The following is a 14,898-nucleotide window of genomic DNA, read 5'->3' as shown; positions in this document are numbered from 1 at the left end:
CTAGTGGTGACTGTTGTGTGTAGGCACAGTGATCAGTGGTTGTTCTTTATTTTATCATGATATATTTTCCTTGAAAAGGAACATCATTATTTTCAGTTAGGCTTCTGGCTGTTAATGGACTATTGCAGTTATTCCTTGCTGTAATGTTTGTTTTTCCATTATGTTGAATCCACTTTGTCTAGAGACTATTCAAAACATTTTGCTTTTGAAGACACTGAAATATTTTTAATATACAAAAATATAAAATGATTGTGTGTTGTTGCAGAAAAAAAATGGAAAGCAGCAGCATCTAATGAGGTTCCAGCTCTAAAACGTTCTGCTAAAGTCCTGAATAATGAAGAGTTAGACAAACTTGCTAAACTTTGCACATCACATCAGGAGTAAGTAATAAAAATAATACTGGTTCAATTAGTTCAATTCTCTTTTTGTGTGTGTTTAGGTGCACTCAAGGATTGTGTGGCCCCAAACACTTGTCTGTTTTCTTTGAAAAGCAGAATAAAGTGGTTGAAACTGTTCAGATTTTCAAAAGCCATTTGCCAACTTAGCATAAAGAGCTGATGCTCAAAGGGAGAAAATGTAAAAAAAAAAAACCCAAAACAAAACACTAAGCAAGAATTCTAGACTATGACTGGATTTTTAGATTAATTACTTTCCTTTGTTTGCTTGTAATACTTGTGCATTGTTGTATTTCTCGATAAGATAATTTAAAAATAAAATTATTAGAAGATGAATTTGCCAAAATCTTCATGGTCTCAATTCAAATATCATGTTAGGAATCATCCAAAACAATGGTTTGGAAGAATAAGGAATATACAATGGGCTCTCTTTTCTTTCCAAGGTTGCCTAACCATAGTTTTGCTGTGACAGATGAATAGTGCAAACTGTGTTTAACATTAACCATGGTTTCCACATGTTAACTGATTACTATGATTAGTGCTAACCAGAAAGGGGAAGATGAAATTGTCATGTGACAGAGGAGGTTGGATCACATGGTTTGGAAGATCACTAACCGTTTACCCAAATTAACTGCTGAAGATAAATGTTTTAAATTCAAAGTTTGGTGCCTGAAGTATTTCAAAATTAATCAAACATGAAGGAGATTCCCACTTTCACAAAAGCATGCTTTCCTTCACCATACGAGCATACTAATTTTATTTATTTTTATTTCATGTGTTCTTATACCACTTAAGACGGTCTCTGATGAGTTAACAAAATAGCAAATACGATATGAATATGTAAAAAACAATGAAACTGAGAAACTACAATATAATACAATGCACTGTAATACAACTACAATATAAAACAATAAGATGCTCCCAAAATAAAATCATAGCAGCACATTTTGAAAACATCTTTAGATCCAGGGATCCTTTTCCTCTTGTCAAAGGCACATTCTAGCTCAAAACATGCAATCCTCCCCCCACTAATGTTATCACACCCAATTCTGACTCATACAGGTAACTTGCAACTTGCATACATTTAACTTGTGAGCATTACGATTTATATGCTTGGCAGAAAAAAAATGGAAAGGGTGTTTGTGTCTGGGGAAAATGAGTTTGGCAATCCCACCCACCATTGAATTCAATGTGTTTTCACTATACATGATTTTGGCTTTACGCACTATCCCCAGAACACAACCCCCATGTATTTGAGAGTTGCCTGTATTTACAGAAATCATGTAATATATGTTGCTCATTCAATATCATTCTATTTACACACCTCACACAAATCTACAAGTACACATAAGTACAGTACAGTGGTACCTCTGGTTACGTACTTAATTCCTTCCGGAGGTCCATTCTTAACCTGAAACTGTTCTTAACCTGAAGCACCACTTTAGCTAATGGGGCCTGCTGCTGCTGCCCCGCCGCCGGAGCACGATTTCTGTTCTCATCCTGAAGCAAAGTTCTTAACCCAAGGTACTATTTCTGGGTTAGAGGAGTCTGTAACCTGAAGCATATGTAACCTGAAGCGTATGTAAACCGAGGTACCACTATATACCATCTACCCAGTTTTAATCTCTGTTCAGTATGGTTCAGAGTCGGTTTCCCACTATTTCAGCTATAATTATTCCTATTTCTTCACTATCTTCTAGCCCAAATGCTTGCACCCAGAGAGTAAGAACTCATTGGAAGCACTAAGTTTCCAGGCCAATCCTAGAGTGGAGCAGATGATATTTGCTCTGGGGGATGAGTTAGTCACCGGCACACAGTTCTTTTTACAGACAGCTGGCTTGAGGCAGTTGGAATGCTCACAGCCGCCAATGTCAGTAGTGATTCTTGCTGGCTGTGCCTGCATGGTGGTCTTGGTAATGCACACCAGGTCACACTCAAATCCAAGATCAAAGTGTGGATTATATTTGCTTGCTCAGGAATTAAACAGCTGCAGACTTCATGGGTGACTGACAGAACTTTTTGGGTACAATGAATTGGATGGAAAGCCAGAAGAGGACACAGGCTCTAATTGTCTGCGCAGTCCCCTTCTTACAGGTACCATCCAACTCCATACTTATTACATATTGGATCATCTTACACCTTTTCTGAGTCATTTACATTGGCTGCCTATTAATTTCCTGGCCTATTTCAAGGTGCTGGTTTTTGTCTTAAAAGAATAGTTTGGGACCACATTATCTGAAGGATCACCTACACCTGCATGAACTTACCCAAGCATTAAGATAATCGTTGGAGGCTCTGCTCACTGGCCTACCAGCAAGAGCCATCCATGGTGGTCCTACATCTTTAGGTGTAATAATAATAATTTATTATCTATACCCCACCCATCTGGCTTGGTTTTCCCAGCCACTCTGGGCAGCTCACAACAGAATATTAAAAACACCATAAAATATCAAACATTTAAAAACTTCCCTAAACGGTGCTGCCTTCAGATGTCTTCTAAAAGTCAGAAACTTGTTTATTTCCTTGACATCTGGGCGTTCCACAGGGCGGGCGCCACTACTGAGAAAACTCTCTGCCTGGTTCCCTGTAACCTCACTTCTCACAGTGAGGGAACCGCCAGAAGGCCCTTGGAGCTGGACCTCGGGTGTAAGGCAGCTTCACATATTTAACAATGCAGAAAGGGTCGAACACTAATACTGATTACCCCAATACCAGTGCTGGAAGCACACACCAAATTTGCTAAGGGGACTGGGTGGAGTGGAGGGTCAGTCAAATAGGCCAGGAGAGCTTATGACATGTGAAGAAGTAAGTATACAGGAATCTTACTTCCACAAAGGGGAAAGGTTGGTACAAAATCTTTTTCCCACCTTCCATGTTTCTGCTTGACAGGTTGCCTATCATGTCTCCTATATGCCACTTTGATTTTGTTTCCTCCTATTACCCTTTCTCACCTCCACCATGTCCCTGTCCCCTCCTTATTACCTGCCACTGTTCCAGCCTTCCAACTTTCCTGTTAAATTACCTTTCTCTACCCTAGTCCTCCAGTCCCCATACTTTACTCTTATTGCTGTATCCTTCACCGTTCCATTCATTTACTGAAAGAACCGTCCACTGCTGCCTTCCCTACTTCCCCACCCCTTCTTTTCTACCATTATTAACACTGTCACACAAACCCCCAAAGTAACTATTTAAACTCCAGCCCATGTTTAATGAGAATTGTATTTTTAGCTATTAGATTTCTGGCTGACCCAGAAAGCCTCATCTTCTCCAATGTGAGGATTGTTAAAATGGGTTGGTTTTCTGAATTCCATTCCCAATTGCATGAGCCCTGCAGATTCTCCCTCTTCCACTCACGTCCTGCTTTCCCCATTGAAAGCTGTTCTGGAAAACTCACACTGGCCAAAATTATGTCCTTGGCATGACTTGGCTTCTTTTGTGCTGCTGCTGCTATGAGGTAGACTTTTTCCACTGTTCTTTCTGTGCACTACAGTACTGTAGCATAAAAGCCTAAGAGTGACGTAATATAAATATCACCCTGGCCAAAAATTCACTAGGCGGCTTTCAGACAAACCACTCCCAACCCCTGTCTGAAGTATGGGGATAATACTGGCCTACATTACAGGATTGTTGTAAAGTTTAATGAGATAGCATGTGTTTTTGGGAAATAAAAATATCCAGTTTTGAGCCTTCTGTAATACTCAGTGTACTGATCTTTAGGTTTCTGTGTGTTGTAGATATCCACTGTAATGTGGTGGGCTATGAATGGGGAGATGTGGGTTTAAATCCCTGCTCTTCCTTGAAGCTCGCACACAGAGCAATCCAACCCCCCTTGTGCCAGGCAGGAATGGGGTAGATTGGTTAGAGATATGGCTTCATGCTAGCTGCAGAGTGATGCCAGTGTCATTCTGCTGATGAGGGGCAACCCTTTCACCTGCCAAATGTGTGGGCTGGTAGATGTGCCACTGCCAGCATCCCCGCTGGTGGCAGGCAGCAGAAAGCCCCCAAACAGGATATTCCGAGGGTAAAGAGAAGGCAGGGCTGAGCTGGCTGGGGAACCACCTGATCCCAAACTCGCCCTCCTGCCATCACATGACAGCATAGAGTTCAGTCTGGTTCTGATTGAAGGGCAATCTGCCTGCCCTTCCACTTCAATCACTATGCACAGCAGGGCTATGGATGCAGTGCTGGTCCCAGCACCCCCATTTAGCTTTGCTGGGAAGACGGGGTAGTTGGGATGGCCCCCTAAGTATCTTCCCCAAGCTCACCATCTCATAAGTGAATCACTCTCACAATGCTGTAAGGATAAAATTGCTGGGGGGAAGAAGTTACATATGCTGCTCTGAGCTCCTTGGAGCAAGGGTGGGATAGAGAGTTAATAAATGAGTCAGTGTGGACAGGGCATTGTTATTATGGATAATAAACTGTTATTCAGCTAGTTGTGCTAAGATCCAAGAGCATGGCTGTGTTTAATGTTATTCTACTTAACAGTCACAATATTTTAAAACTTAAGTGTTACAGGTCTATAGTTGTATTTATCACATCAGAGGCTCCAGTAATGAGAGGCTTCTTTGTCACATGCACCAAGAATTGCTTCCAGAACATTTAACTCCCCCACCTCCACCCCAAAAAATGAAATCTCTCTTCAGTGCATTTGAAGCCGCTTCCCACTGTTTCAGTATTTGCTTGTCAAGTGCCATATTGAGGGAGAGAATTCTTAGAGTGCCAGTGTGGAGTAGTGGCCAGAGAGCTGGATGCAATCCAGAGAGACCTGATCTTACATAACCTCTTGGCCATGAAACTTATTGGGGATCATGATTGTTTGAGGACGCTGCTCCGAGCTGCTTGGTGGAAAGGCAATGTAAAAATGTGATAAATAAGTGACAGTAAAATGAAGGTGCTTGGGTGTCAGAAGCACTGTTTTGCATGCAGAACTCACCGTGCAGCTCTGGACTGCATTGTGGACAAATTGCTTCTTGTCAATGGTAAGAATTGTGTGCAATTAACTTTTTAATAATCACCTATGTTTGTCTCTAAGCATTTTTTTTACTTTATAATTTGTTTTATTGGAAATAGGCTCTTGAAGTATAAAGCACAACATTTAAAAGGTTGAGCTGTCCTGCCAGTTGTGATTTTTATGGTTTTCTTCCACTTTTGAAATTTGTTGCTATTTCTGTGGGAGACTAGAAGACTAGAAGATTGAGCAAAATGGGGAAACTGGGTGTGCTGCCTATGTGCTGAAAAATATTAGGAGAGGCTACTTTTTCACAGCTTCCCATCCACTCCTAAGTCTCTTGTGTCGCTAGAAACAGGAAGTAGTGCTATTCTGGTGGTACTTTCAGTGATTTAAAAAGCACTGTTAATTCCTCTGAGTGGTCGATTTCAATTCAGGACGATTTTTTGTATAAACACATTCTATAAGAGCACTTCTTGTATTGATTTCACCACTTTTACTGCCTTATGGGCCATTAAGTAATAATTGGCAGTTTGTAATGACGTTAGCATATGGTCTGGCTCTGTGCTTTAAAACTATGCTGGCACAGATAGTGTTTCAGTGTTGGAAACTTCTGTGCTAATATTAGAGCATGGAAAGAACTAATCTGATTTGTCGTCTAGTTTTGATGATGTTTTTTGTGAATAATATTTTGGTGGAAGCAGCTGTTTATTTTCTATTTTCTTTTTTGGTTGCAGGCCGCTGGTCTTCCGAAGCAAGGTAAACTGTGAAGTTTTTTCTTGGCATAGTTTTACAAGTAAATGTCTGGGTGTTCTATAATGTGCTAAATGTAATGTGTGGAGCTTACACTGCATAATAACCTGTACTGCATGAAATGAAACAAAAACAAAATTCAGTAATAGGAATTCTGTTGTGTTTTTCAGCTAATAAGTAAAGAAAAATCCCTGAAACGTGAGAGTTTTGTAGGGTTAAGGATATCTGAAGATCTTAAGGAAAGAGGTGCTGCTGCATGTGATTCAGGTATCCCTCTTGTAAATCTTTTCACTTTTATTTTTAAAACATGTCAGTGTTTAGAAAGCTTTAATTGCACTGGCTAGGCAATTTTCTAACAAGAGTAATATAAGAAGGTGATTACGTTTTTGATGCCTTAGACTTCTCTTAGAAAACAGCAGAACATAGGAATGAGAGTAGCTCAGTTGTTACAGCATGAAACTCTTGATATCAGGGTCGTGGATGCGAGCCCCACATTGGGCAAAAGCATTGCAGGGAGTTGGACTAGATAATTCTCATGGTCCCTTTCAACTATACAATTTTATGCTTCTGTGTGAGCAGTGGCTTCAAATAATAGACCTCATTTCCTTAACATTAAACACTGTCCAACTTCTGTACATCCACCACTGTTGCTAAAATTAGCATGGAAATAGAAAAAGAGGCTAAAGGTGGCTGTGGAGCAGTCGGCTGCAGAGATGTTGTCTGCCTGGATGTGTACCTGCCTGCTGCCTACAGATTTTAGCCTTCTCCTTGCTGTTGTGTGGCATGCTTGAGAGTTGAAAAGACTGTATAATCAAGGAATCCTATACCCAGTATAAGAGTCAGCCCCATTGCCGTCATTGGGATTTACTTCTGAGTACAGGACTGCATGGTAAATCAGTTGTGAATTCCAACCACAACGTGGGATCATTAGCAAACAATGGTTTTCTGCTTGTGAGTATAATTAACAAGGCTTTGGTAAAGGGACATGGCCAGTGTGCCTGTGATCTTGAGGTGGAAGTAAAACTGGAGCTTTTCCAGTTAGCCCAAGGAAGGCTCTGCTGATTCCAAAGTGCCCTAAAATAAAATACAGTACAGTGGTGCCCCGCAAGACGAATGCCTCGCAAGACGAAAAACACGCTAGACGAAAGGGTTTTCCGTTTTGGAGGCGCTTCGCAAAACGAATTTCCTTATGGGCTTGCTTCGCAAGACGAAATGTCTTGCGAGTTTTTCCGACTTTTTTCCCCTTTCCCCCCCTTTTTCTAAGCCGCTTATCCGTTTATCCGCTAAGCTGATAAGCCGCTAAACCGCTAATAGCGCTAATCCACTAAGCCGTCAATGGGCTTGCTTCGCAAGACGAAAAAACCGCTAGACGAAGAGAATCGCGGAACGGATTCTTTTCGTCTTGCGAGGCACCACTGTAGTACCTTGGTTCTCGAACGGCTTGGCTCCCGAACAAATCGGCTCCCGAACGCCACATACCCAGAAAGTAAGTGTTCTGGTTTGCAAACGTTTTTCGGAAGCCGAACGTCCGATGCAACTTCCAAATGAGTGCTGGAAGCTCCTGCAGCCAATCAGAAGCCACACCTTGGTTTTCAAACCGTTTCGGGAGTCAAATGGACTCCCAGAACGGATTAAGTTTGAGAACCAAGGTACCACTATAACCAGGGAGACTTTGTTGAATGCCTTGGTATCAACTTGTCTTCATCAACACAAGCAAGTTGTGTTAGATAATTCTTGTTTAGATGTGTCCCTCTGCTAGCTTTTTCTCTGTGACTATTTTCAGCTCAGCTAGTATACAGAAATCTAAGCTGCTCCCTATGCTGTCCTCCAGTACTGAGGTCATCTAAACAAAATGGTGGTGCCAGCAAAGCAGTATATTTCAGCAGGACAATGTATGAATCCTAATGAATCAGTTCACTAAAGATCAGGAACATGTCCTCTCACTACGATCACATTTCATCTCAGGCAACCTCTTAGCCTCTTTGACCCCTTTAGTAATATCTTGTTTCGTTTCCTTATGGTCTGTGTTCTTCAGGTCCTCTCTTCACGCCTCATATATGTGGCCCCCTGGTAATGTCATCAGCGGTTAAGTTACATATATTTGTCTCATCACATTAGCAGATGTTTGTTCCCAAGCAAGCTCTGTTCTGCTGATTGCCACACTGTGTGCAGAAAAGGTTTTTGCTAGGCAGTGCATCCCCTTAGCATCCAGGCCTCCTGGGGAGGCCTACAGTCCTACTAAGGAAGTTTCTTTTGTCAGTGCCTTTTGGTGCGCTGAAGGAATGACTACTTCACGCTATAGAGGCATGACCAATGATTTTGTTGTGCAGATTTTCAAGTTTCCACAACAAAGCCTTTAGTTGGAAAAGAGACTTCAAGTGCATTTTTATCTTTCTACGTAGAAAATGTCAAAATATCTATTTGTTCTTATCAATAATTATGTTGTTCTGAGAAATCTTAATGATTCTGTCCTCACGTGACCTTATAGGAAGGTAGCCAAGTTTTTGTGCCTGCATTTCTATGTATCTGTTGCTCTAAAACTTATAAGCTTTATCTAAATATGGTATGGAAACTGAGCCTAGCATTTTATTCCCTAAGGTTTCTGGTTATGCTTTGCTGCTGAATTTTTTTTCTCTACATGAGAGATCTTTTTGCTTTGGTGGTACTTTTCATTCTATGAAGGTTGTTGTTTTTTGTTTCTAAAAAGTATTTAAAATAACCATGTGAGACAGGTTGCATCAATGACTAGGATTCTGAACTGTTTATAGACCCCTTGGATGGCATGTATCTCCATCATCTCCTTGTTCTCTATCTGTCGATGCTACACAGGTATCCTGGTGTGCTGTACTACATCAGGAGCACTGCAAGCATTGGTTCAAAACATGAGATACTGTTATCACTTAAGATCATCCCCATCCACTCTATCAAAGTAAACTTTAAGGGAGCCATCCTATGGCTGATGGCCTAGTTGTAGCAGAAAGTTCCTCTGCCGTTTCTCCTTCACTGCTGATGGCAGTAAGAAGTGAAAAGGAACATGTTGGGTAGACCAGAAGATGCCGCCCATTCCCTTGACACACATACCTAAACCAAATAACTAACCACAGAGCTGGCGTAGTTAATTTGTTTAGAGTCAATGGGAGGGAAATTAGGAAACATCTGTCAATAGCAGCAGGTGGGGAAAGAACAAGCAGCTCCCACCTGCAAGCTGACAGGGCTTAGGAATCAGTGGCTTCTCTGCCAAGAAATCTCCCCCCCCCCAACCTTTACTCTGCCCAATAACAACCCATTGCATAGTTAAATATAATTTTTTTAATGGTACCTATGCATACTTAGTGGTGCATAGGGCTGCAGCAGTAAACATCATGGAGATTTTTAAAATCTTTCATATTAAGTTTTTTTTTTAAATTTCAGTAAACAGTATGGTTTGTGCCTTTTTAATTATAGTTACTGAAGGTACCATTATATTTTTAGCAACCAATATTCATCACAGTTTCCCTTTCCTTTAAAATGTTTAAAGCAATTTGTAATTTCTGTATAAAATACTTAGTGAAATCAAGCCACTTAGTGCCAAAGCCAAAGGAAAACTTGCATATATGTAACTAATCACACCCTTGTTCAGCAGGGTATGTAGAGGTGTCTTTAAGTGCTCTAAAAGTCAATAGAAAACAAGTTAGCTGCTTCACTTTAACTATGATTTGTATTTTACACATGAAAATTAGTGGAGCAGAGCGAATGCTGCCAGACAGGAATTCAGTCAAAACATTAACGGGTAGTGCTATCAGGTTGCTGATTTTTCTTCTTCTTCTTTTTCCTACAATGCTGAAGTATTGAATCGCTTCTAAATGCTTGAACTCTTTCCCTGTTGCATTAGATACTCAGACTTGGCCTGGCGCTGAACCAAAGAAAGAGAACAATCACAAAGAGAGTGAGAGGTGTGAGAGCTTCCAACCCGAAAAGCCTCATAGGCTTGAAGAGAAGGCAAGTCTTCCATTCTCTGTGGGGAAGCACCACATGGAGGAGGAGCGCTGCAATGATGAATCAACACTGGAGCCAGCCACCCAGCCCACAGAGACACTGGGCACGCCTCAGCCAGGCTGTTTATCTACAAAGGATGCTAGTGAAGATGACGGTCTGCAGCCAAGAGAAGAGCAGTTCTCTGAGGATGTAGCAAAAATAGAAGCAGCTGCTGAGGAGCCTGCAGCAGAGTGCTCTAGTGAGCCAATGGTAGACACATTGGTTTTGACAGAGGCCGATTATATGCCTCCTGATCTAATTCCCTCAGATGAAACTGTTCAGTCTGAACAAAACTTACTCAGGTCAGCTGGCTCTATTGTGATTTCCAGTACTCAGTTGGGGAGCAACGTATTAAACAAGCACCAGCAACAGACAGCTTATGGAAGTGATAGGAAATCTGTGCAGGGCAGAACATCAGACATTACCGGGGATGTGCAGGCTGAAGGTAACATGCCTGAACTGGACAGTGTTCCATATGAAGGGATACAGGAGGAAACAGCAGTACTGGAAGAGGAAGGTGAAAATGAAGAACCAGAAGACCTCTTTGATCGGTTTTTAAATGGTTGCATAACAGACAGAGAGGAGTCCCTTAAATGCCTAGCAAGCCAAGGGGACTCTGAAATTCTTCCACATATGCCTCCTGAACAAGCACTTTATAGTTCATTGGAAGGTTATTCACTGGATGAAAGCTTTTCTTCACTTGATGAACTTGCAAAACGAATAGAGATTGCAGAGGTAAACACTGGCAAAAATAACTTCCAACACTGTTGGCACTATTCGTGGTTTATATTATTTGTGTTCTTTAGCATGAAAAAAGTTGTGGTTTTTTTCCTGAAAAGAAACCATGTTTAGGATGATGTGTTGTTTATTTTTCCTTTCCAAGTTTATTGATTAAATTTTAGGTAAGTAAAGTTTTCTTTATGAAAAATAAGAGGATAAAATAAATAAACTTATGCATCTTAAGAGGCCAAACAGTAGCAAAAGTAATCATGAGGAGGGGGCGCAGAATGAAAAAAGCTCTCTCGTGCATTTGTAAAAAAATACATGAATATTTCAGACCTTTTTGCTTTACCTCAAACTGAGGTTAACAATAACATTTCAGTTATTCTAGTTATGGCTGGCTGATGAACAATCGTGAGTGTATTTTATTCTCTTTATCAGAATATATTTGGTTCTACCATTGCTCTTTTAAATTGAGCAGCAAGAAAATGGGCAGAATGACTTAGCAAAGGAGTTTTAAGCTATTCTTATTGATTTAGGTACAGTTGGTAAATGAAACGCCTGAGGATATAATGGCTTATCCTATTTACTGCTGTTCCAAAGCACATAGTGCCAGCATCAGAAGTCAGAGATTGAGACAGAACACACCATACTTTTATAGCTGACTGACATATTTGAGGTCACAGTGTACTTCTGGGCATGCTAAATGAATCATCTAGAATATTGTTCACCAAAGGCTATCCATTATGCACTGCTCTGTAAAAGGTTGAAGGAAGAGAGCCCTCTGTTTAGTTTTGCCTCCCCCCCTCAAAACTCTTTTGAAGGCAAGATTGATCCCTAAGGCTAACTTTCAGAAGCAGAATAAATAACTTGTCTTCAGTAGTCAGTCATTTCCATTTTCATCCAGTAGCAGTGGCACAGTTTGTTAACTGGAACAGCACAGCAAAGAGGTGTGTTTGAACAGAGTGTTTGTTTTTGAAGTTTATTAGCAATATTTTAAACATCCTTCTTATAAACCTTCAGTCTTAATGCCTAGTTTATGGGTAAGGATTACAATTGGATACATTTATTATCTTCTCTCATTTTTTACCATGTCTCAAGGGAGTATTGTATACAGCAAAAATCTGCTCCAAAATTACATCAACTTCTATATTTCTAAATACTTAAGAGGAAATCCATCTTTTATGTTACACTTGCTAAACTTCAGTATCTGTAAACATAGTGAGCCCCGCACCCCGTGTTTATTTATTTTTTGCATTTCTAAGTACCATTTGAATGCCATTCGTTCCTACTTCCCCTCATCTTATGTTTACTGTAAGAAGACAAAAGCTGATGATACAGTGTTCTTATGGGAAACATTATGTAATTTCTAACTTAGGTTTGCTGTTCTCTGCGCTCTGACTTCTTTGCAGGCAGACTTTGGTCTCTGAAGAGGGGACAGAGAGTACCTTGCATCATTCAATAGCAATCTCTCCAGGCCAAATATGGAGTAATATTGGCACTCTCTAGAGGGAGTTTGTTCCCTAGGCTGTGTCAACTGGAGGCATGTGTTTCAGAGATACATAAATCAAGGAAAAGCAAGGGGGTGGTGTTGGAGTAGGGCTATATCATGTACTATGTAAGACTCTGTAATGTTCTGGCTTACCTGCCTTAGCTATGCATTCGCAGGGGGAGCAAGAGCAATCCAGTAGTTTTATTAGGTTTCCTGTTTTATTCTGATCAGATTTACAAGAATCAGGACTGGAGCTGGTGTAGTTGGGCACCTGCCTAGTTTCACATGACCCCCAAAGCCTTCATCTCGTTTTTGCAGCCTGTTCACCTGCTCTCTCCAAGCATGTCAGCAGTGACAAGAGCAAAGATCAGGAGAAACCTCCACTTGCCTTGCTCTCTTTTTACAGGCAGTGATGTGATTTGGGTACAGGGGGAGTGAGAGGGACAGCGACTGGGTAGGCCCATTTAGAGATGGGACCCCACTGAGGGAGTCTTAGCCAAGGACCCTCAAAAGCTGATAAGAATAATTGGTTGAAGCCTATGAGTGATCAGCTGTTCAGTATTCATTGTTTTTAGAATTTGACCTTTGCGTTGTTTAGTTCATAAAGACAGGAATTTTCTTGACTGTAGCATTAAAAGTAATGTCAGTAAAGATTCTGTTGACATTTTAACACATAATTTGACCTTTGACCCACCCTCATGCTTGATCTGCATGTGTGTTCAGCATGAAACATTGAAATATGCTGTATCAGGATAAGAATAATGTGATGTACAATGACACCCCATTCAGCTAATCTATGGAAAATAGATTATTGTCCACATGTAATGTTCAGAAAGCAAATCTTTGTGTGAAACTATTGGTGTGGGGGAAACCAAAAGCATGTCCATACATTAAAACAGTCTGCAAGATATATATGCACACCCCTTATTTGCTTGAAAGTAAGACCCATGATGTTCATGGAGGCTTACTCCAAGTTAGCAAGCCTTCATTATTTATATAAATTATGGTTGTCTATTGTATCCATGCTCGTGCATTGCACAATGCAATTCCAAAGTCAAGGCAGGGTAACAGCAAATTACTAGGAGCTGAAAGTTTATTTTCAGATAAATGATACATGTTCCAAGTTGCTTGGAATATGCAACATATTATGAAGCCTTTAATATTGCCAGTTGCCTCCATATCAACAGCTAATACTCAAGGTCGCAATTTTCCTGTTAGGGTTTATATTATTATATAATACAATCAAAAAAACAACGATCAATGTTTTCTTTCTAGCCTGACCACATAAAATTATAATAGCAGTAGCATGTGCGCAGCAGCGGCCTTGAATGTTGAATAATTCATAAAGTATTATTAATGGTTTTGCCAAAATAGCACAAATAACTTCTCCCTCTTCAGAGACAAGCTACTAACATCTCTGCTCTGCGTACTTGTGCTTTTAGAAGTTCAGCTTATTGATTTTCTCTTTTCAGATAGAACTAAAACTATTAATACCAGAAGTATGCATTAGAGACATTATAAAAATGTGCTTTGTAATTGTGTGTTTTGCTTTCAAGATTGCACCCATTCTAATGCTCTGTTACATTCCCAGCATCTAAGCAAGGGGGCACTTGTGTGGCGAAATAGCTTCCAACCTGTGCAGCAGTAGCCTGTATGCGTCACAGAAGAATCAAACTGTGACTGAATTTATCCACACAGCCAGCTGAAAGTGGACCCTTATGTTTTTCACTGGTCTCGCTCTTTCCTCAGTCTGCCTCACTATTCTCCTTTTATTGCTGGATGATATACCATCATAGCAGGGAATGACTCTCACCAACTATGTAGTCTCAAAATAAAGTGTCAGGAAGCTTTTGAGCACGCCCAAGGCAGTGAGTCTATGTCAAGTCTCACTGCAAAATCTGAAGATTTGCTTTGTGGGTGGAAACTGAGAACGGTTGTCTTCACATTTTATCATGAGACTAGTAACTTTCAACTCTTTCAGCCATTTCTTTGCATAATGAGCTTTGGTGTTAGTCACAGTGTGGTAGGGGCAGATGTGATTGTATCATTCATGAGAAGTGATGTTGTTAGCATTTTCCAGTAAGGAATTGTAATACTCATGTGGTCATATTCCAGACAGCAGAGTTACATTGTGATTTGAGAGCTGTAATAAGTACAAGAGCCCTTAAATCAGGAACCTATGCCCTCCTGATGCTAAAGTTACATAGAGATGTACACTGAGCTTAGTATCTAACTGTATGTGTAAGAGATGGAAAGCCCTTTTAAATATATAAAGAGATTGTAATCAAATTGAATAAAGGCAACTTTTCAGCAAAGAAAAATCATAAATACTTTTATAAATAAATAAATAAATATCATAAAGAAAAAATATGTCTATTCAGACTATATGTTACATTGTAATCACAGTATAGCACTACCTTCACACTTTATGGTGATTTAGAGGCAAATTCCTTGCAAAATAATCCATATTAATTATAAGCTACAACAAAAGCAAAGTTTAGAAGCAAATGTCGTAGTTTAGCAATATAAATTATATAATGCTGCATAATTATTGGAATATATTGGTGCAATTA

General features: G+C 40.2%; 1 protein-coding gene across 4 annotated transcripts in view; it reads left to right on the top strand.

Annotated features, from left to right (window-relative positions):
* The window catches only part of CNST (consortin, connexin sorting protein), a 45,326-nt gene that overhangs the window by 23,800 nt on the left and 6,628 nt on the right, over positions 1 to 14,898 (top strand). For all 4 annotated transcript variants that reach the window (XM_079969495.1, XM_079969498.1, XM_079969496.1 and 1 more), the window contains exons 7-10: positions 266 to 380; positions 6,084 to 6,105; positions 6,270 to 6,366; positions 9,971 to 10,848. In XM_079969495.1, coding sequence (XP_079825621.1) covers positions 266 to 380; positions 6,084 to 6,105; positions 6,270 to 6,366; positions 9,971 to 10,848 — 1,112 coding nt within the window. The remainder of the gene's footprint in view (positions 1 to 265; positions 381 to 6,083; positions 6,106 to 6,269; positions 6,367 to 9,970; positions 10,849 to 14,898) is intronic.

Source organism: Podarcis cretensis, assembly GCF_951804945.1.
Source record: "Podarcis cretensis genome assembly, chromosome: 3".
Lineage (NCBI taxonomy): Eukaryota > Metazoa > Chordata > Lepidosauria > Squamata > Lacertidae > Podarcis > Podarcis cretensis.
The sequence above is the reverse complement of the archived record's forward strand: the minus strand, read 5'-3'. Positions and strand labels throughout refer to the sequence as shown.